This window comes from Amaranthus tricolor, chromosome 7 (genome assembly GCF_026212465.1).
Source record: "Amaranthus tricolor cultivar Red isolate AtriRed21 chromosome 7, ASM2621246v1, whole genome shotgun sequence".
NCBI lineage: Eukaryota > Viridiplantae > Streptophyta > Magnoliopsida > Caryophyllales > Amaranthaceae > Amaranthus > Amaranthus tricolor.
In genome coordinates, this window is record NC_080053.1 from 13,552,407 (window position 1) to 13,577,291 (window position 24,885).

At 33.8% G+C, this 24,885-nt stretch overlaps 1 protein-coding gene across 1 annotated transcript; it reads left to right on the plus strand.

The window, feature by feature from the left end:
- The first annotated feature begins 21,853 nt into the window (after positions 1-21,853).
- Positions 21,854-24,602, plus strand: LOC130817679 (60S acidic ribosomal protein P1-like). Its single transcript, XM_057683524.1, has 4 exons — positions 21,854-21,966; positions 22,110-22,213; positions 24,029-24,235; positions 24,372-24,602. The coding sequence occupies exons 2-4, from the start codon at positions 22,145-22,147 to the stop codon at positions 24,423-24,425; spliced, it is 330 nt and encodes a 109-aa protein (XP_057539507.1). The 5' UTR covers positions 21,854-21,966; positions 22,110-22,144; the 3' UTR covers positions 24,426-24,602.
- The last annotated feature ends 283 nt before the right edge of the window (positions 24,603-24,885 follow it).

A 24,885-nucleotide genomic window follows, 5' to 3' on the forward strand; every position in this document is an offset into this window, starting at 1 on the left:
TGAATCGTTTCTTTACATTAACTAATTTTGAGCATATCGGCTCGCGTTACCCAAAAATAACTAATCACAACTAAATCTTACAATTTTAATATAACATTAATATAACGATAAGGCAAATCTTAGAGTTATCATATCGGGATATCATTTGTTACATTCTCCAAAGCTATTAAGAAATATAGTCAAATCAACACGACAAATTACTTTAGCAACCATCGATTAAGTTGACATTATGCTCTTGGCTTACTAATATCATGTATCTATAACTTCAATAACAACCTAATAAGGGTATTTGTAATTCACAACAATCAAACCACAACAATTAGTAAATATTATTCCCAATTTAATCAATTAAAATCACTTTCATAGTCAACTAACATCATCACCGTTACTAATTATTCACAACAATAACCAATCGACCAAATCTTAAAACAACTTTTAAAGTTATTTAATTAATCAATCATCACCAAAATATAGTATAAAACACACATCATTAGTAATTTCATCTCTAAATCCAAACCCTAATCGTTTCGTGTTCAAAGATAACATATTTAATTAATACCCATACTAAGATTCAAAGAAACTAATACAAAATCATCACACAACCCATAATTTCAAATCACACTTCAAACCCTAAGTCATAAATATGTTTAATTCATCAATCAAATTCTTACCCACAAAAAGATTCAATGAACTTAACAAAAAATCAACATCAAACTCAATACACTTAATAAAACTCCAAATAAAACTAGAAAATTAATTAGAGAAAAGAGAAGAGATGGCTCACAAAGGTGAAACTAGGAGATGGACAAGGAGGTAGGTGGTTTTTGTGGTGGTGGTGACTCACTGTGCGAAATGGGGAGAAGGAGTCACACGGACTGTCTCCTGCTGGCGGTATAGTAGCCGAACTGCTGCTGGTTGGGAGATCTACAACTTGCTGCTGCCGTAAGGGAGAGACACGCAGCCTACCTGCTGCTGGCTGCCGTGAGTGAGGAGAGAAGCAGTCTTCCTGCTGCCGGCTTCCGTGAGTGAGGCTGGTGGTGTTGTTGGGAGGCTTCAGACGTGAGGTTCTGAGGGAGTATGGTGTCATAGGGAGAAAAGGAAGAGGGAGAGGGAAGAAGGAGGGAGTGACGGTTTGTTTTGGGGCATTAAGGGTTTCATGCCCTTTTATCATGGTTATTATTATTATTATTATTATTATTATTATTATTATTATTATTATTATTATTATTATTATTATTATCATTATTATTATTATTATTATTATTATGTTTATTTATTTTATTAATCTAGATTCATTTTCTTAAGAGGCTCAACTAAGAGACCACCTTTGTGTACTCACATGTATAAATAAAATAATAATTTTGATTCGAACCTCTATATTTTAGAGGTCGCAATCGTATTTTTAATATAATTATATGTTAATATTTAAATTCGTATATAAAAGGGATTTGTTAAAACTACTTCTAAATTGATTTAATATAATTATAAAATCCCTAAAAGTCATTAAAGTATTAACTAATGACGTCAGAAAATCTCGGGGTGTTACATTTTACCAATAGTAAATATATAATATTATAATTTAAGAACGTAACAAATACTTACGGCGTCAATGTTTTCGACTCCAACCTCCTTCACGGATTGTAAGATATCGTCCATGTATTTGAGAGTGTAGTAGCCGCAATCAACGGTATTATCAGCTTGTCGAAACCACTAAGAGAAAATAGATGTTAGTGCCAAAAAAACTTAAAAACCCATAAAATCGCAACTTAGCACGTAATTTCTAGCATATGACTATTATTTTCAATTCTAACCACTTCAACACAATAATATATATAAATAGTGTTGTGTGCCAAGTTTCGTGCAAAACAAACCAAGTTTGAGCTACTTTATGTGCGAAAGTCCAAAAAAAGCTTAAAAACCCATAAAATCGCAACTTAGCACGTAATTTCTAGCATATCACTATTATTTTCAATTCTTCTTCTTACGATATTGGTGATCTCGTGGGAGGAACTTTCGATGGTGCATGATACGTGTTTGCGCTTAGGAATCCACGTGGATTCCATGTCATCAATGCATATTGGGCATGCTTTCTTCCTTTTTTTCTTATACCCCGATAAGTTGCCATATGCCGGAAAATCATTAACGGTGCATACAAGCATTGCACGCAAGGCAAACTCCTCATTAGCATATGCATCAAACACGGAAACGCCTTCATCCCACATCTTTCTCAAATCCTCAACGAGAGGTGCAAGATATAAATCTATGTCATTGCTAGGTTGTTTAGGACCCGAGATAAGAAGCGAAAGCATAATGTACTTACGCTTCATACACAACCAAGGTGGCAAATTATAGATCACTAACAGTACCGGCCAAGTACTATGTTTGTAACAGACCATTTTTCTTAATCTTAAATATTTTGACAAATTCAATAATCGTTTCGTTTTATTATACTCTTTTAATGTCGTTTCGAATTTTATTCCAATCGTTTTTAAGCTCTTGATTTTCCTTTATATATAATTTATTTCTCTTAAAATAAATTACCTAAATATTAAGTCTACCTAAATTACCTACAATAACTTAATCTTTTTATTTCCTATATTAATTTATGATTAAAAATCAAAAAAAAATATAAATAATAATTATAAAAAAAAAGAAGAAAAACAAAAAAAAAAAGTAAAAATCTGGAAGTGGGCGGCAAAGTGGCTAGGTGCCAAAAGATTTTTTTAATGTAGTCTTATCTTTTAGATAAAACCAAGAATAAAGATCTTGGATTTTTTTTTCTTATTGCTTGCACATGAAGGAAAATTAAAATAACAAAAAAATTACAATCCTTAGCCTATAAATAGAACAAGCATGCCGTGGGTAAAAGGAAAGGAGGAGAAAAAAAAAATCAGAAAATTATTTAATAAAAGCTAATTCAAAGAAAAATTATAAAAACTCTAGAAAAATTCCTAAAAATTCTCAAAAATTTTCTAATAATAGTATTTAGTGTTAATTATAGAAATTCAAGGAGAGAAAACTAATTTTGTGGCTAGAAATTCTACAACAAAGGGAATTAATCAATAGTGATATTAGTAAAGGTATAAATTCTTACATATATTTATTTACATGAAATTATGCCCATAAATTTTTATATGTGTTTATTATATTTAAATTTCATTTTCTGCAAATTTTGGTGATTTAATTCGTTGTAATTTAATTTATATGATTTATTCTTTGAAATTGCCAAAAATCGCAAAATCTGAAATAATTTAAATTAAAATAGTAAATATTAATATTTTTAAACGAAATTTTTTCTGTACATATATATATATATATGAGATATAGATTGTGTATTAATTTCGTGAAATATTGTTGAGTATAAATATTATTAATTTTTTCTAAAAAAACAAACCGCAAAATCTGAAATAATTTTAATTAAAATAGTAAACATTAATATTTTTACACGAAAATTTTTCTGTACATATATATGTATGAAATATAAGCTTTGTATTAATTTCGTGAATTATAGTGGAGTATAAATATTATTATAAATTTTTGCTAAAAAAAGCATAAAATAAGGAAATTCATAAATTTGGGTTAAAAATAATTAATTCTGGAAAAAAAATAATTTATTTTAGTTTTACTTTATTTTCATTTCATTTAAATTATTTTTGTGGAATTTTGTGATATTTAAATTTTAAACAAATAAATTAATAATCTAAATTGTTGTAATAGGCAAAAAGAAAGAAAAATGAAAATAATAATTAAAATTAATTTATTTTGGTGAATAAGAATATATGCCAACTCATTAAATAAATTATTTATTTTAAAATATTTCGTGTCGATTTTGATCTTAATGAAATTATTTATTCATGTACTAAATCTAAAAAAAAATAAGCTATTAAGAAATTAATTCAATGAAATAAAATTTTATTTTCTAAAAATTTGGATAAATGAGTTAGGATCTATAATAAACCCAATATGTCCTTTTTAAGACATTTTTAGTTTTTATTTATGATGGAACTATTTATTTTAACATTTAAAATAAATAGTCATTTAAGAAATTGGTTATTAAGAAATTAATTAAGCTTAATTGAAAATTTATCTACAAATAAATACTAAATACCCATTTCAGTTAAATAATAAATGATTATTTATATGTAAGTTGTTATAAATAAATTTCTATTATATGTTATTGTGATGTTGCATTTATATGAAAACAGTAACATGATAATAAAAAGGCTTGATAGTAAGGAAATGCCGAACCATGCTTCCGGCATGTAAAAAACGTGGGACGTGTTTTCCGGCACGTAAAATACGGCGAACACAGTAAGGTTGTTTAACCTGACCTGTGGCTCGAGCAATATTGTACTGGAGGAGTGACGACTCCCACTAAGTTAGGGGTTTTGGTTTACCTCACCCTAACAGGCCTTACATATATCAAACAAAGATCATATGTGTTGCATTCATTAAATAAGTAATCGGATTCCACGCCCTAACACTCAAGCAGAAGTGTTAGTAAATCACGCCCTGGTACTCAAGCAGAAGGACCAGAAGTTTAATATATATAAATGAATCTAATATAAAAATGAATTTCCTATAATACATAAGATACCTTGCATATTATTTATTGCGATGCACTTATTTTTGCTTATTACTTATTGCCGTGCATATACTATGAATACTTGTATAGTTGCGGTAAGTTTTTATACTCGTTTTTTTTAAAGCTGACCGATATTCATCGGCTGTTCCCATATTTCGGGAGCAGATGCTGCAGGTAACTTTACATGAAGTTATTAAGAAGATATTGTATTGTTTATGTGAGATTAGGATATAATATGTATGTAGTTTATATTATGGACGATAATTATGTATTATAGGAAGATGTAATACGTAAAATTATATTTTAATGATTTAAGTTTTCTTTGTTTTTTTTGAAAATTCTGTTTTGTTGTATTTCTTTTTCGCAATAATCACGGTTCGATAGACTTTCGCTTAGCATTACTTACTATATATTACTTTAAACCTTTATTTGGAAAAGGATTGTCCGTTACAATGTTGAGAACTAAGATTGCCGAATGGGGTCATTCCATTCGTACACAGTCCGAGCCTTAAATTACGAACCTCATCCCCAAAAGTCTTATGCAACCTATCAATACTCTTCCACTTCGGAGAATCAGATGGATGTGTGGGTAAGTGACCTTTCTTCACCCTATCTGCATGCCACCTCAAATTTAACGCATCTTTCTTTATAGAAAACAAGCGCTTGAATCTAGGTATCATTGGAAGATACCACAATACCTTAGCCGGGGGCCCTTTAGCATCCCGAGCCCCTTTACGCTTGTGGCGCGATAACCCACACCTAGGACACTCTTCTAAGTTCTCGTTTTCATTCCTATACAATACACAATCATTCGGACACGCATGAATCTTCTGGTACTCTAAGCTGAAAGGACACATGAACATTTTGGCATAATATGTAGACTTTGGAAGTTCATTTCCCTCAGGAAGCATCTCACCTAACGCTTCTAATAACATTGTGAAACTAGCGTCACTCCAATTAAACTTTGACTTAATGTTGAAAATTGTCAACACTGCTGTTAGTTTTGTAAACTTTGTACATCCAGGGTACAAAGGCTTTTGAGAAGCCTCTGTCAACAAGTCAAAACCACGAGGACGTTTTCCTAACTCATCCTCGACTCCCTCTATCATCACATCAACACGATCCACATCCTCATCGATATTTTTTTCATCTGTCTCATACCCATCAACATGATCTACTACATCCTCATTGACATCAGCCACATTACTAACATCCTCAACAACACTTTTCTCTTTGTAAACTCCCTCCTCACCATGCCAAACCCAAACATGATATTGAGGCCTGAACCCACGTCGAAGTATGTGCTCCCTAAGGATATCAACACTATCTACCTTTGATACATTGCCACAAGTGACACATGGGCAATAAAAACCAACTCCCCCTGTCCTAACTTGATGTTCAACCGCAATACTACAGAATTCTAATACGCCATCAATAAATTCTGACGATTCAATGCTTCCATACATCCAATAATGATCTTTTGTCATCCTATTTAGTGTGACTAATTAATTCGAAACAAAATTAATACACAACTTTTAACATATATAATTAACCCAAGTAAATTATTCACATTCAAATATACAACTACATATATACATAAGTAAATTATTCACATTTAATCTACCCTAAAAATCCTAATTAATTAAAATTATTCACATTATATTCAAGTACATACATAAGTAAATTATTCACATTCAAATATAAAATACATACATTGGTAATGAGATATGATAATTTTGTTTCTACAATAAGATTATGTAACCTACAATGAAAAAAAAAATCAAAATTGGTATAAAAAAGACTAAATCCTTATTAAAACATAATGAAGCTATTCTTGAAGAACTTAAACAAAGATTGAAAAATTTATACCTTGAAAAAGAACAAGACTAGCCCTAATTTTGTGGCTTTTGAAGGAAAAGCAACAATGGTGGGTTGAAGAACTTAAACAAAGATGGAGAAGGAAATTCGTGCAATGGGTGGTTATTGAAGCAACAAATTTCAGCAATATAGTAACTTGAAGAACTTAAATAGAGTCGTGGGGTTTGGAAGATGATGAACGAAATGAAGAGAAAACACACTAGAGTCGTTTGTTTTTGAAGAACTTGAAGAGATTTTTCATGGGTTTTTGAAGAAATTTTCTGAATTTGAAGAGCTTGAAGAAGAAGACAGTCGTCGTCGTGGATTTAAGGAATACAACAGTTAGGCATGGCCACGGTCCGGGTTCGGCCGGTTCCATTCCGATTCCGGGCGGTTCCAAACGGTTCCTTGGCGGTTCATGAGGCGGTTCCGACGGTTCCAACTCGCGGGACGGGCGGGTCGAACCATCGGTTCAATTTTTATTTTTCCTTTAAATATTTATATAATATAAAAATACTATAATATTGCGGACGTACCTTTGATGATTACTTGATTATTAGCGAAATTCATTGCTTGTCAAGTTCTCATCATTATTAAAATATTTACGAAAAAGAATGAAAAAAATAAATTAATAAGAAATGAATCAACGATAATGTCGATAAAGATGATTAATAAAAAAAGAGGGAGAAAATGGACTTGAACCTAGTACCCAAAGGAATACTAAGCTGCCTACGTATCCCGAAGAAATCAAAGCCCACGTAGTTCTTTGTCATACCTTTTATTTGTAGTTGTTGAATGTTGATTTATCGTTGTCCGATGGATCCTATTCGTCTTCGTCATCATCATCTGGTTGGTTAGATGCTGCCGCTGACTCTCCTCCTGACGATGATGCAGATGTATCCATCATCATCCATGGATCATCATCATCGCCTTGATCATCATCATTCCTTAGTCCTTGTGTTCGAATCTCCGCTTGATCCCAATCTTTCTTGCAAACACATATTTGAATACTATGTGGAGCAAGACGAGATCGCTTTTCGTCTAAAACTCTTCTACATGCACTAAAAGCAGACTTCGACGCAATCGTAGAAGCAGGAATTACAAGGATATCCTTTGCAATTCTCGATAATATGGGAAATTTTATAGATTTTTCTTTCTACCACTCTAAAATATTATAGCTACCTTGGTCAATTTCAAAGTGATGTTTAAGATAATTATCTAATGCTAAATATGCAGTGGAGGGTGAAGAAGAAGATGATCCTACAAAACTATCATCTTGGTTCATTATATTAGCTATTACGGAATTATAATAAGAGGGATGTGCCGAGACGCTAGCACGCCTAGACGTATCGCGTTTTGGGTTATATACACTAGCATAGTCATCATAAAGTTCTGCTAAAAGTTTTTTACAAGTTCCAACATAATTATGTACATCACTAGGCGGGCGATCTAATGATTGGTAGTTAAATCCAATTACTTTAGTAAGGACTTTTGTCTTAAAACATGGGTCTAAAATGGTTGCAATTCCATAAATAAAAGGAAAATCGGTAAAATATGTCTTCCACTTATCCATCATATCTGCAAGAATCGGCTTTAAATATGGGTTAGTTTCATCATTCGTATGTTTAAGAAGATGATAAAAAATAGTAATACACTCACTTATTACTAAATGGACGTTTGGTTTGTAAACATATGAAAAAATCTTAGTTGCGTGGTCATACGCTTCTAATATTTTATGTACACCTATAGCTAGTTCCCATGTGTCATCAGTTATATAGCTATCTGTACACTCACTATAAAGTTGTGTTATAACTGGACGATAAGCAATCGCTTTTCTTAACAAATCATTGGTTGAGCCCCAATGTGTAGGAGTATCTAATGACCAATACACTTTTTAAAGTTGATAATGGTCACATAATTGCTTATATCGTCTCTTTATCTGTCCAATTCTAAGCCACTTCACTATGTCTCTAATTGCATCTAATAAATCACTTAATTGTTTTATACTTGCTTGGCAAGATAAGTTTACTATATGAGCACAACAACGTATGTGTAATAATCTACCCCCAAGGATAAAACTAAATGCAGGTTCGTTATACAAAAGTTCCATACATTTAATGTTAGCGGTTGCATTATCGGTAGAACAACAAAATATCTTATCTAATAAGTTCCATTCTCTACATATCTCTACTAATATGTATTTTATGTTTTCACCCGTATGTCTTTCGAGCATTGCCTCAAAAGCAATTATTCTTTTTTGAATAATCCAATTTTGATCTATCCAATGTGCTGTTACACACATATAAGATTCTAAATGTGGGGGAGCAGACCAAATATCAGTTGTTATGCTAACCCTACCATTAAAATATTTAAACATTTCTACTAATTCATAGCGCATTGATTCATATAATTTACTTGTGCGTCATTTAAGAGTGCTCCTAGGGATTGCTCTATATTGTGGTTGCAAGGTTTTTCTAGTGTAACGCTCGTATGCCTTACTTTCACCATGGTTAAATGGCAACTCATCACAAATTACATACTTAGAAAATTCATCAATCATATTATTACGATTATATTTAAAAGGCATACCTGTGCTGGGAATGTCCCACTGTCGGCTTCCACTTGTGGTCCCGCTGCCGCTTGCTGCATGAGTTTCTTTTGTAATTCCATGCTTCTTTGCCAAATGTTTGTTAAAAGATCTCGTACCACCACCTAACATGTATTCACAAAACACAATAAATAAATTTTTATAAAATATGAATATATAATGTATGTATAAAAAACTAAAAAAGTATCCTCTGGCGAAATTGTTTGAAACTAAGGGTATTACTCCTTGACTTTCACAAATTTGACAAGTGCATAAGAAAACATCTGGATTGTCGGTTGGTTCTTTTGTAAAATACGACCACATATGTGAAACAACCCTACCACTAGGAGGTGGCATTGCCGGAAAAGGTTGTCTTACTGGTTCATCTTCATCTAAATTTAAATATAAAGATATACTCAAATACCACAATATATAAATAAATAATAATTTAAAATTTAATCAATTTGAAGAATAAAATTGTAAAATTAACCGATACTTTGGAAATTGACTCGTTTACCACGAGCTTGTCTTTGTTGTTGTTGTTGTAGTTGTTCTTCATGTGATCTTGTTGATGACTGTCGAGATCTATGTATCCCAGTAGGGGTCGTTGGTTCCTCTTCTTGTTCTTCTTCTTCATCATCAATTTGTATTTCTCTTTCCACTTCTTCTGCATAATTGTGTAATTCTTGGTCGTACCCTTCTGGATAATTTGGTTCATAATTATAATTACTAATCGAAGGTGTTGTTGATATAGACGGAGTTGAAGTAACCTTTCTTTTGGAGCTAGAACCTCCCAGTGCTTTTGCCACTTTAGTAACTTTTTAGAGGCTTTTTTCAAAAAAGAAGACATGATAATATTGAAATAATAGTAGAATTAAAAAATAAATAAATAAATAATTAATAGACTAATTATGTAATTAACTAAATTAAGAAATAATTAAAAGACTAATTATGTAATTAAGAGAATAATTGCGTAATTAAGTAGAGAGAGTAAGTAGAGAGAGTAGGAGAAGAGATGAGTTGTGAATCAAAATGATTGAAAGTGATGGGTATTTATAGGAAAATTTGCAACGACTATAACGGCTAGTTTCACGGTCCGGTTCCATGGAACAGTTGGACCAGTTCCGGTTCAAGCCCGCGGTTGTTAGGTCCGGTTCAAGCAGTTATTTTCCGGCGGTTTCACGGTTCCGGTAACTTTTTTTCCGGCGATTTCAGGGTTCAGCAGTTCGGGCCGGTTCAGAACCTGTCGCGAACGGTTCTGGTTCCAAGCGGTTCGGCACCGGTTCGGTTCCGGGTAACCCCCTCCGTGGCCATCCCTAACAACAATTATTTGAGGGTTTTAAGCAATTGAACGTTGAAACGCGGGTTTTAAATTTTTTGGACTGACTATTTGCTGCGGGCTAGCAAAAATCGCAGCATATAAGGGCTTATATGCTTCGGGCTTATTAAAACAATAGCATATAAGTGCTTATATGCTGCGGGCATCAGGTGAACTGTAGCATTTGTATTATATATATATTTTTTTGCTTTTTTTTTTTGCTATTTAATGCTGCGTCTAAGGAAAACCGCAGCAAATGACACGCAACAGATACGTTTTTTTTCCACTAGTATAAATAGGCATTAAAATATAATAAGTTAGTATTTAGTACACAATATATTAGTGCTAAATAAGAGGTAAGTTGGCTTTAATATTAAGCATTACCTATAGATCGTATCCCATTAATTTGATTCACGTCACATATAGAACATGCTAATACTGTTTTAAACTCCTCTTCAAAATCTCTAAACAATGTGGCAGTATAGATTTCAGATGCATGCTTTAATAAACCAGTTAGTCGTAAATTAGAGCTTGGTCTTACGCGAGAATAGTAAAACTCAGCTTCTATCTCCCATTTCCTCCATCTTTCCACTGTTTCTTTAAATATTTTTTAAAATTGCATTAGAGTTGTTTTTGTTGCATTAAATCCCAATGCGTTGCTTGTCGATTCACTACGTTGGGAAGATAAGATGCCAGCTGAGAAGAAATTCCTACTCAACCCAATACACCATTTGTGTCTTATTTTGTATTATCGATTGAACCATTTGTAGAATTCTTCATTCTCTTGCAATTTGTAAGTGCTTACCATGTTTTTCCAACATTGTTCAAACTCAATCTCACTATTGCAACCCATTAAGCACTTGTGGGAAACAATTTGAAGTCAGCATTTCACATTAAAGTTCCGAATCGTGCCACAATATTTTTTAAGCAGGTGCCACAAACAGTGTGTGCTTTGAATTTAGAACATAATTATCGCAATATGCTAACATACATTTTCGATTGCCTTCGACATTGCAGCATTTTGATATATGAATATTGATGTTGGTGATTTATCGTTCATTACTTTTTTGAAATTAGATAAGACCCACTCAAATGATTCCACTTTCTCATCCGCTATAAAAGCACAACTGAACATGACAGTGTTCCAATGGTTATTTATCCCGACGATAGGACACATATCAAGTTGTATCGATTACTCCGATACGTTATGTCAAATATAACAACATCACCATAAATTTGATAATCCATTCTCATCATTCCATCACACCAAAAAAGAGTCATGGTTATTAAAATCGCGATTTTGATGTACGATTCTATGATTTTACGATCCAAAAACAAGCGAGCAATTTGAATCGCATGTAGAATCGTAAGTTGGTAGAATCTTACGATTCTCATTACAATAAAATTGTAACATCATAACACGATTCTACGATCTTACGATTTAGCGATCCGATTCTACAAATTTATTCTTAATTTTTATTAATTTTTCTTATGTATCATCTTTCATTATTTTTTTTTTGATTCAACAATCTAACATCATTATATTTAAAAAATAAATTTCTTCATCTGTATGAAGATTCAAAATAATTATTTATTACTTTCCATTTCATTCTTAAAAATGAATTTAATGAAACTTTAATTCATAAACATAAACTTTTGAGATGAAAATATTATGACTATATAACAAATTTAGGTTTATTGTAGAATCTTACGATCCTACTATTCGATTCTACCTCTCTAAACAATTCTAATTAGAATCACAATTTTAACAACTTTGAAAAAAGTGCCGAAAGTTGGCCTTGGTCATTTAACCTTACTCGGTAAAAAAAATTGAGGAACCTTCTCCCCTCACATATTAACTGATCGATTACACTTTGTGCATCTAATCTCCACCCTCTATCGTTTTCATCCTTATCCTGTTATTGTGGAGAAACAAACATTAAGAATAATGTCAACTTATATAAGATTAATTCCAACTTGGTTTAATCATAAAGCCAATTTACATTTACTTAATCCCAACTTGATTAATTCTAACTTATATAAGATAATTCCAACCTGATTTAATCATAAAGCTAATTTACATTTGCTTAATCCCAAATTAAATAAGACTTAATGGCAATTTACATAATATATAGTTTCAACATTACTATGATCTAATACCAATTTGCATAATATATAGTTCCAACTTGAATGTGATTTAATGCAAATTTATATAATATATAGTTCCAACTTGAATATGTTATAATTCCAACTTGAATTAATCATAAAGCCAATTTACATAAAGCCAACTTACATAATATATAGTTCAAATTTGAATATGATCTAATGCCAATTTACATAATATATAGTTCCAACTTGAATATGTTATAATTCCAACTTGAATTAATCATAAAGCCAATTTACTTAAAGACAACTTACATATTATATAGTTCCAATTTACATTATACTTAATGCCAAATAATATAAGACCTAAAACAGTTTTTCTAAAGTATTTAATACCAAATTAAATCATCTAAAGACCAACTTATATAAGACTTAATGCCAAGTTAAATGGGAACTACTTTCAGTATATTTCAAACTTGTATAATATTTAATAACAACCTAACTACAATCTAATTTCAGCTTACATAAGATCTAATGCTAGCTCATGTACCTGTTAACACAATTGATGTGATCATGTAGAGTGTGGCCCACAAATTTGTCTCCTCCAACATCCTTTGACAAATATCAATATGTTGTGGTAGGTTTGATATTTACATCCTCAAACGCTTTAATTGTTTGTCTAGAATGGAGTTATGCCTCTCCAATCTATGCAGATGTTGTCATTCTATCCTTGTCAATTCATGTATGTGTAGTATAATATGTTGCTGCACGTAATATAAGCGGCTCACTCTATCCAATGTTACTCTAACTCTAGCTTTACAGTCACTTCTTGTGATTGGAATGAGCTTGATTTTCTTGGAAGCGGTATTACCTTCCTCTGGACCAATGGGTGCATGATGTGTTTTGCCTTCACATGAGCATACTAAATACCTCTCAGTAATTATATTATTACTTGATCGTTTTGTCCACTTTTTCACACTGAACCCAGGGACCCTTGCTTGTGATATATACAATTACTCAAGTTCTTCTAATTTTTCAGCAGTGACCCCTTCAAGTGTCCCGTATATATCTACATTTGCAAGGTCACTTATCTTTCGTCTTACTTGAAGTGGATTGGTATAACCAATGTTTGACGTAATATCATCACCACCGTTGTCGGGGATAACTTGTAGTTGCTTATCAAATTTACATCCTATAAGACATGATAATAGCACACAATTTAAATCCATACTTACGCTTATATTATACTTAATGGTAACTTGTACTAACTTAATATGAACTTATAATACATTGAATACCAAAACAGGCATATAATCATTAACACAAACTTATCAGTACCAAATGCCAACTTATACGAAAACCAATATCAATTACAACAAATTAAATGTCAACTTGTATAATCATTAACACCAATTATTAAGCAAATGTAAATGATATTTATTTCCAAATTATATTTTACTCAATACCAAATTACATTATATATAATAGCAACTTATAATAAATTTAGTACCAACTTACTATAATGTCAATGTCCATTTACAAGCACCAAATGTCAACTTATATGATTGAGGTCATTACATTTGATTTATCGAATTAAGGAAGAAAGAAAATTTCGATAATTATAAAAGATTTAAACATTCCTATATTGTCTTGTGAAAATGAATCTTCTTGAACTTATGTTACAAATTGTTCGAATTCTTCCTTGAAAGCATCCATATTGTTTCAAAATGGAGAGTGTATGAAAAATCGAAATGGAAGGAATAATACATCTTTGAATCTAATTTTTTCGTTTCATTAGATCAGGTTTTAGAAAGGTTGTTCAATAATTATCTTGCATCAGTTTTCTATGACATTGGCAATGACAATGGAATATGGAAGGTTTTTTTTTTTGGAGAAAAAAGCTATCAGTGGCTGCTGATGAGATTAGTTGCTGAATTTGTTTTTTCTTAACTAATTATTAAATGAGACGGTCTCATGGTGAGACAATAATTACTTATGATTTTAATATAATTACTTTTTATAGTCTTATAGTGATTACTTATAACCTTAAAACAATTACTTATGATCTTAAAGTAATCAATTGAAGAAACGGGCTATTATATGGACCCGTCTTATTGTGAGACGGTCACATACAAGACGAGCCCTTATTTTTTGTTTTCTAACACAACCAAAAAGAAAATTTGAAAAGGATAAGCCAAATTATTAAAAAAAAATCATAGAATAAGATTGAAATCAACTTATTTCCAAATGTAAGCGCCTCCAGCCCCAGACCTCAGGTTCGGTGCTGTTCGCAGTTATTAACTGCGAACAGAGGCAAACTTGTCAAAAAAATTAACCAAGCTGTAAACAGCTGATTTGGTTAAAAAAAAGCCAACAGCTCTGATCGCAGTTAGTAATTTAATTTTAAAAATAAGTTGATTTCAATCTTATTTTATGATTTTTTTAATAATTTGGCTTATCTATTTCAAATTTTCTGACCAAATATAGAATGGGCCTCTCTCAAGTGATTACTGAAACTAAAATTGGACCGAATTTAAAAATGGGATTGTCAAATCAAACCGAAAATTTGAAAAAAATATGACGTTTTAATAACTTTATTCAAAAAACAAGCTTCTGTCAAACTTTTTTCCCAAAATAAGCGTCCATGGTACCAAAGCTAGGGTCGGCATAGAGTCGCTGTTACTAACAGCGAATTAACATTTCCTGAAAATTTTAGTCAAACATTAAATCGCTGTTAGTAACAGCGAATTATGGCGTTGACTGGTCAAATATGAAATCGATGTTACTAATAGCGAATTGTTGCGTCCCTAAATACAGCAGTCTTCTTCCTCCTTCCTCATTTCACCCGACTTTGTAACAGCACCCTAACCCACGAAATCTCCCTTTCCTTTCCACCATTAAAATCAACTTCAGTCCTTCAATTAATCTCATCAAATTCCAAGTCTCTACTACTAATTAGTTCTTTCATCTTCCTACATTCACTTAAGGTACTAGTTTTTTTGTTTTTTTTTCTTTTTTCGAAAATTTAGGTTTTATATTACGTCATCAACTTTCACATAAATGCAGGTTCATAAACTTGCAAATTACTACATCTTGGTGATCTACAGCTTATTAAGGTACCTTTTTATTGTAAATTTTTTAGTTTTTTTTTGTTTCTAAAAAGTATGTCATTTATAGTGGTCATTTACACTTAAACTCTATGAATAAGTCAAATGTACTTGTTATTTGCCATGATCTTCATAATGAGGTTGTTTGTTCATGAATTTAATGTAGAAAATGTTTGAGTTTAATGTAGAGAATGTTTGAATGCAAACCATATATTTGAGTTCAATGTAGAGAGTGTGTTGAATGCAAACCCTAAATTTAATCAATGTTGTTATATATATATATATATATATATATATATATATATATATATATATATATATATATATATATATATATATATATATATATATATATATATATATATATATATATATATATATTTATTTATTTATGAACTTGATGGTGATGTTGATTTTGTACGTATTGTTGTAGAAATGGCTTCATTTCGTATGACTGTTGTATGTTTTTGGAATGGTTCAATTCGATCAAGTAGTAGCAATCTTAAGTATGTTGGGGGAAGACGTTAACTGTTTGCATGCAACTCAAACATGGACTTGAATGAATTTAAACATCTTATATGCTCTAAGATTGGCATTGACACTACAAGAAGTACTGTTAACGTAAGTTTTAAATACTATATGAGTGCAGAATTGTTAGCTCTTCTGGTTGAGGATGAGGAGGCTATTGATGCGATGTGGGAGTATTCAAAGTCTACCTCTATTTCTTCTTTAGAGTTATATGTAGAAGAGGTACCTTAGGGAATCAAGATGTCAATGTTGTAGAAACAAATGCATTCCTGAATGTAACTTCTTCTGCTCCTTCTCCTACAACCTTCCCTACCCAAGTAACCCAAAATCCCATTATGCCATCTTCCTCTTCTCCTTCTAATGAACCCAATCAACTTCATATTCAACTCTCAAATGATGATACTTTTAACTTAGAAGATACAAATGGGATGATGTTAATGGCGAGAGTAATGAATTCGTTGAAGCTCCTTCTGAGGACGATGTGGGTGTTGATGAGGAGGCTCTAGCTAATGACATGACCTTAGGCAACATTCCAACAATCGTTGCTCCTACACCTTATGCACTAGATCCCCCTCTAGATGAACACGTTGAGGACAACTCTTAGAGGTCTTGGGCATGTGATACAACCTACACCAATGAAGGAGAGTTTCAAAAGGGTATGATGTTTGATAACAAGGATGCCTTGTTGGACGCTGTTAGATTGTATCATATTCTTAGGAACGTTGAGTAGCAAACTGAGACTTTAAATCAAACCGTGCTTATCTTAAAGTGTAAGAGAGGGTATGCTTGGAGGCTAAGGGCTAGGAAGAGCTCCTATTCACCTTCATGGGAGATTGTTACATATAAAGGGAAGCATGGGGGTGTGTATTAAGTACTGAAAATGTGTCAGCTGGACACATTCATTTGACATCTTTCGTGATTAACAACGTTATTAGAAATTGTGTTGCTAAAAACCCATCAATTAAGGTCTCTGTGGTGCAACAAATGGTGAGAAACCAATTTGGTGTTGAATTGACCTATAAACGGGCATGGTGTGCAAAACAGCAAGTCTTTCTCTCCATCTATGGGATATGGAAAGATTCTTATCCTCTCCTTCCACGCTTCTTGAAAGCATTGCAAGTTTCTAACCCCGGGATTGTAGTTGAGTGGTTCTTTAAGGAAGATAATGATGTTGGTGTGTACGTCCGTCCTAGTATTAGAACTTTCCAACGTGTGTTCTGGGCTTTTAAACCTAGTATTGAGGGGTTCAAGTATTCCAAACCCCTTATTGCCATTGACGGAACACACTTGTACGGTAAATATTGCCATACATTATTGACTGCGATTGCTCAAGATGGGAACAAGGGAATCTTCTCGCTTGCCTTTGCTTTGGTAGAGAAAGAATGCATAGCTGTGTGGTCTTGGTTTATGGCGTGTGTTCGTAAGCATGTGATGCATAGTCCTGGTTTATGTGTTATTTCTGATAGACATGTGGGCATTCTAGCAATCATGGAGAAGCCAGAATGGCAACCTCCAAATGCCCATCATAGGTTTTACTTGCGGCATTTGTTAAGTAACTTCTACCGTCAAATGGGTAATGTGAAGCTAAAGAAGATATATGGAAGAACTGCAGAGCAAAGACAACCACATAAGGTCATCGAGGGATTGAAGGCTATTGGTGTTGCTAGACGAGAAGCTCTTTTTTGGATTGATCAAGTTGTTGATATGTGTAAAAGGTCAATATGTCATGATGGAGGGTATAGGTATGGTGGTACTAATACCAACTTATCCGAAGTATTCAATAACGTGATTAAGGGTGTACATTTCTTGCCTATAACTACTCTTGTGGAGTTCACCTTCTACCGTGTTAATGATTGTTTTGTTAAAAGACGTGAGAATGCAAATGCATGGCTAAATGGGGGAAGTAAGTACATTTCACACGCCACAAGAATTATCACCCGTAACACTGAGAAGGCAAACTTCTATGAGATCGTCGCATTTGACTATAGACGAGGCCTTTTTCAAGTTAAGACTGGACGTGGTAATAAAGGATCCGCCAAGGGTGGTAAAATACAAAGTGTGGATTTGAGAGAGAGGAAATGCACTTGTAACAAACCCTCCATATATCACTTACCTTGTTCTCATGTTCTTGCCATTTGTATTAAAAGACACTTATCGTATGAGCGTTTTGTGGACTCCTGCTACACTACCCAGAGCTATGTTAATACATATGAATCCATATTCATGCCGTTGATTGATAAGAGGTCATGGCCTCAATACACCGGTGTTGAGGTGATACACGATCCAGATTACATTAGTGGACTAGGAAGACCTAAGTCAAGGAGGATCAGCAATGAGATGGACGAAGGATCAAGGAGATGCAACACTTGTCGACGGTGTGGTAGTGAAGGTCACAACACTAGAACTTATGAAGGTAAACAATATCTGTATTTGAGTATAGAAACATAAAGACTATGGAAACAAATAAATAACATAAGTAAACAATTTGAGTATTTCTTAAGTCTTTTACGTATAATCATAACTACAAGTAAGTTATTGTTGAATTACAGTAGAGATGGATCCAGCAGCTCCAGGCCCTCGCGACCTTAGTGTGCTGACGATGCATATGGGATGTCCAGGTTAGTCAACTTAGTATTTTGAATGTATATGCCTTAATACTTTAACTTTATGTTAATATAATCTTTGCGTTCGGGTGTCCGACACAGAGACCATATATACCAGGCATCCCGACTCTGCTCCGTGGGGGATTGATGCACGGATCACCCAGTACATTCAGCAAGCGAGCTTGTACGACTTCCACCTCATCACTTATGGGAGAGTCGATCGACTGCTAGTCACGGCTTTAGTCGAGTGGTGGCGCCAAGAGACACATACCTTCCACCTACCTCTTGGTGAAGCTACTGTCACTTTACTTGACATAGCTGTGCTTACACGGCTTCCCATCGAGGGACATGCCGTCTGTACCGTTGGACGCCAACTCGAAAGTTGGCAAGATATAGTGCATAGGGCATTAGGAGTCTGACCTCCCCTAGAGGTAGCCAAAGGGAGTGGGTTGCGCGTAACATGGCTTGTGCAAAACTTCTCGCACCTCCCTGAAGGTGCTGATAAGGCTACCATTGAGAGATACGCTAAGGCGTATCTCTTATATCTGATTGGTGTTGTCTTGTTCTCCAACAAGACTGACAACACGGTACAACTTTTGTACTTGACGTTGCTTGATGCGCCATGGGAGGTCATCTCCGGTTACAGCTGGGGTTCCGAAGCCCTAGCTTATCTGTACAAAAGACTTTGTGACGCTTCATGGAAGAACGTGAAGGAGATCGTTGGGCCCCTAATTATTCTCCAGGTAATACTAACTTTACATGTTAACGCTTTGTTTCTTAATTTGTTCTTATGTTTCGTTTACGTACTTATGTATGTAATTCATAGCTTTGGGCATGGGAGCACATTCTCATTGGGCAACCGATAAGGACTGTGGGATGTGGTGCATTTGCGCCACCAATTCTTCCACCTCCACATGTGTCGTATGGATCGCGGTGGTCCTTTGATAGACGTACAAGGACCCACATAGGATCTGATGTGGGGTTCTACCGCGATCAATTCGATCTACTTCGAGTTGACCAGGTAAAGACTTCACTTACTACTCTTGTAGCTATCACATTGTGTAATTTATTAATTACACATTCACGTGTAGTTTCGATGGGACCCTTACCCCGCTGAGGCATACGCTGCATTGCCTTAGCACTCAGGGATATTGTCAGGGGCGTGGAAAGCCTCTGTACCTTTGATATGCTTTGACATAGTCGAAGTGCATCTCCCTGAGCGCGTACTGCGCCAATTTGGGATGGTACAAGGCATCCCGCCACCTTGTGACACAGTGGCGGATCTCCATCACAGCTCACGCAAGGGTCGGGAGCCCAAGAACTGGTTGGAGATCAACTGGCGCCATATAGCTCGTTGGGATCACAGGCTAGAGCTGCTCGCCCAAGGTGCGCCGATCGAGGCTGTAGGCGCACCTACTTCGGTGGATTACATGCCGTGGTTCCTCTCCATCACTCGTTGATGGATGACACCACGAGGTATCATCGCGTCCGCCCAGTACGCTTCCGCAGCACCGACGATGACACAGTTTGTAAGTATTCTTCAACGTTGATTATTATCCATAGAGCTTACATGTTATACATTTCAGTAATACTTTAGGTTTAATGTAGGCACAGGGCATTGCAGATGTCATTAGATCCACCCAGGAAGAGCCTGTATAAGATATTGTCCAAGGCATACTCCTAGGGACTCAGTTTTAGCACTTCATTCTAGAAGTCGTTGTGCCTGACACCACTATGGACGAGCAGGGGTCATCTCCTCATCTTGCCAACTTTCATCTTGAGGAGGTAAACTTAACGTGCCCCGACTATAGTGCCGGGTCCTCACAGGGTGTTGGATCATCCCAGTATCAATCACCTCCCCTACCCGAGCGTCAAGCGACGACTTCTTACCATCGTAGGAGGCGTCGTAAACCGTCACAGTTAGACAGGGTACAGGAGGAGGATTAGCATTAGTATACTGTTTGTATATATTGAACTTTAGTAACATTTTGTATATATTGAACATTTGTACATATTGAATATTTGTAACATTTGAACTTTTGTGTATAATTTGTAATATAGATGTAGATGTATATATTTTTATCGTATTATCACATGTTTATTATGAATGAAATGATGTTAATTACTCAGAGTTTTCGGCGATGAATCATTCCGCCAAGAATTAAGTATGAATTTAATCAAAATCAAACAGACAATCATATTCAAATAAGGAAAATGCTCTCGAAAATTCAACACGATTTCATTCATGTTCAACGAATCCATATCAAATTACATAGTTCATTCGTTAAGTTAAACCATCGCCGCTAACTAAGATTGCTTCTTCAACTTTCTCATAATCCTTTCAGTCTCTTCTTTCCTATGTTCCATATCATTTATTTGTTGAGATTAAATACCTCATCTTTAAGCTCTTGTTTTTCTTTTTCAAGCCATTTGCTACCCTTCGGAGCAACCCACCTAAAGTACGTGCATCCGAATCCTTCATCCAAGTAGAAAGGACAAGAAACAAAATCACGGCGGGATCAATGTCACTCCAATCTGTATTAATCTCAACTTCATAACCACAATCACAAAGCTCTTCAATAGAATGCTTCTGTGACATCTACGGAACACATATGATATAGTAACATAAGTAAACATTCAAAAATAATATTAACATTTATAAATTGAGAATAATACCAACATAATACTTTATGTTACCTTCAAAATCGATTAACTAGAACAAGAATGATGGAATTTGGATACAATGAAGTAGGAAAATGATGGAGTTATTTATAGAACATAATAACAATGGCTATTTTCAACTTCATAACGACTATTTTTCAATTTTACAACGGCTAGTTTAAATCATACAAAAAAGTCAATAAAAGTCAAAATTTTAGTCAAGCCTGAAGTCGCTGTTAGTAACAAAAAGTGACATTAAAGTTTGACCAGTCAACCTTTAAGTCGCTGTTACTAACGACGAATTCAGGCTTGACTAAAGTTTTGACCATTTTTTTAATTCACTGTTAGTAAAAGCGAGAATACACTAACCCTAACTTTAGAGCCAAGGACTCTATTAGGAATAAAGTTTAAACGAAGCTTGCTTTTTGAATAAAGTTATTAAACAATCTTATTTTTTACAAATTTCCAATCAAACCCGCCCTTTACTATTTATTTACAATTAAGAGCAAACCCTTGAATAATTGGAAAAGCCTGCTATAAGCCGTTCCCCTCAAAACTCTGATCTCACTCTTCATTTGCTTAGCCGCCAACAAACCGGAAACCCTTTGCATTCTTTGGTAAATCTCCCTCTTTAGAAAATCGTTCGCTTTCTCACACTCTATTTTGATTGATATCATTTCTTATTGATGTTTTTTAGTTAATTTTGCTGTGATTTATTTGTAACTTTCTCTCTAATTAATGTCTTCTGGTTTTTTTGCAGTGATTTGTTTGTGGTTTCATTTAAAAATCTCTACAATGTCGATAGGAGAACTTGCCTGCACTTACGCTGCTCTCATCCTCCACGATGATGAAGTCGCCGTCACTGTAATTTCCTCTTCTATTTTTGTTCCTTTTTTGTTTGACCGGATTGCATTGTTCTAATATCATATAAATATTCGTTGATTTTCTAACGTGTGCTGTTTTGATTGTGATAAGTTGAAGCTGTAGTTCTATTATTGTGGTACTTTGTAATTTTTCCCTGTTACATCTTTTGCCGGTTATAGGGACATAATATTCAATTGATCTGCATTTATTTGTTGTCTGTAATCTGTTTGTTTTGTCTACGTTGCTATTCGGAAATCATCTCAATACAATTTGCATCAGAATTTTAAATCTAATTTGTTTTTCCCAAATTTTTTGCATCTTTTGCTAGGTATAGGAAGTTAATATACAATTATCTACATTTATTTTAATATTTTTTCTGTAATTTGATTGTTTTGTGCTCTTTGCTATTTGGAAATCAACAAAAGGTGCCATTTGTATTCAATTTATAAATTATTTTTTTCTGTTCGTGTTTTAGCGTCTAACTAACTCTATGCTTTTAGTGAGAGGTGTTGCCTGAACAGTATTTTAATAGTTTTTAATTTTGAGTGACAATTGAACTTCAAAGACTTTTACATTTGTAGTTGTGGTTCAGCGAAGACTTTTTGTATCTTTACTCACCTTCTAAACAATGAAATTTTGTAACATTAAGCTTAGTTGAGCTTAAGCAATAACTACAAATTTAGGGCTGTAGTTGAAAAAATTTTTGCGCCATGAATGACCCAAAGACTCTTCAAAGTTCAATTTGACCCATGAATTCTTAAATCGTGATTGAAATGCAAAATTTAATGTACTCTTCAATTAAATTAGTAGCCCGGATATGAGTTGAGCAAATAATTTATTGGTTCATACCTTGGAGAAGAAAATCGTGGCTTTACTCACCAAGAGGCCCTTTCCTCGCACTCTCCACTATGGTTCACTTCATTAGTCTTTGTGGTTTTCGCTATGATCTTGCTTTTGCTTTACTCACTTAGAAATAAAACATGTTACAGAAAGCTTTCTGCTATTGCCCTTGAAAGAATACCTTTTTTGAATTTCTTATTTTAATAAAAAACCAAGTCTAAATGATACATTCCAGATGACGGGAGGGTCTTATTTATAACATCCCTCCAAGATACATTGCTTGGGAAACGATGTAAGCCTAACTAACTTTTGTAACAAACATATGAGCTAAAAAGACAGTTCTGTTTTAAACACGTGCTTTTTTCCAACTGCCTAACCAACTTCGAGTGAAAGACTAAAGCTAATAGTGAGTTTCACCAGATGACTAAGCGTGTCCTTGAATCAGCAATGCTAGGCCCATGTAATGCAGTAAGTTGATTCAGCTCAACTATAGTGAACCTTGTTGTCAATGATTTGCTGAAACCTTTCTTGACCATGATCAATTAGGCTTAACTTGGTTTAGTAGTAGTCTCTGAAGGCTATGTTGTGAAAATTCAGCATCAGCATCAGCTAAACTTGCAATGCTATATGCAGTCTGTTGACTATTATGTACCTTGTGCACTGAATTATGTACTCCTGCCCCTGTGAGGTACTCTGATGGCTCTGAAGTCTGAATAAGGATCAATTGATTGAGAGCTAGTGTCAATAGATGGATAGGCTTCTGAACAAATATGTGGTTCAGTTTATTAAAGTTTTTGGAGTTCAATCTGATTCCTGGGATTTGTTTGCTGTTGCTTCATGATGTTAGTTGTTTGCTGTTACCTTCTGCTTGTGTTTGTTGCTTATTGATTGTAAATTGGTTGGTGGTTGTAAAAGAAATTGTGTTTGCGAGTGTTTTGGAAGGTTAGCATTTGATTTTAAAAATTAAACTTACAGGCTGAGAAGATTGCTACACTAGTCAAAGCGGCTAATGTTGAGATCGAGTCGTACTGGCCTAGCTTGTTCGCCAAGCTCTGTGAGAAAAAGAACATTGAGGACCTCATTCTCAACTGTGGTGCTGGTGGAGGTGGTGCACCTGTAGCTGCAGTTGCAGCTAGTGGTGGTGCTGCCCCTTCTGCCGAGGAGAAGAAAGAAGAAAAGAAGGTATTCTTTGTTCTTGATATTTCATTCTCCTGTTCTTGATAGTTCATTCTTTGAATGCGTTGGGATTTTTGAAGAATGTTGAGCTTAATAAAATTGTGTTTCCTAACATTGTATTTGGATGTTTTGCTTTTTTTAGGAAGAGCCCAAGGAAGAGAGCGATGATGACATGGGATTCAGCCTGTTCGATTAGATTGGCTAGAGTCCTGTCTTTTATTTATGTTAGTTTATTTAGTACGGGGACAGTAGCTATTTGTTTTAATAGAATTTTCTTCTTTTTTTTTTGTATCTTTAGTGATGGATGACTTTCAGTTTTGCCTTTGTTGCTACCATGGAGTCTGCTTGCTCTTTAATACAAAAATTTTGATGATTTTGTGTTTTTTGAGCTAATTTTAGATTCTATAATTGTGTTTGTTTTGTTTTTAGTGTTTCAATTAAGGTGTTGTCTTAAATTTTAACTCTAAAATATTGTGGTTCCTTTTAATCTAAATTAATTGTATATTCCGTTTCAGGTTGGTTCCTTTTGATTAAAAAGATTAATTTATAAGGTAAAAATTAATACTACTTAATTAAATCAAATAAATATATATATATATATATATATATATATATATATATATATATATATATATATATATATATATATATTAATT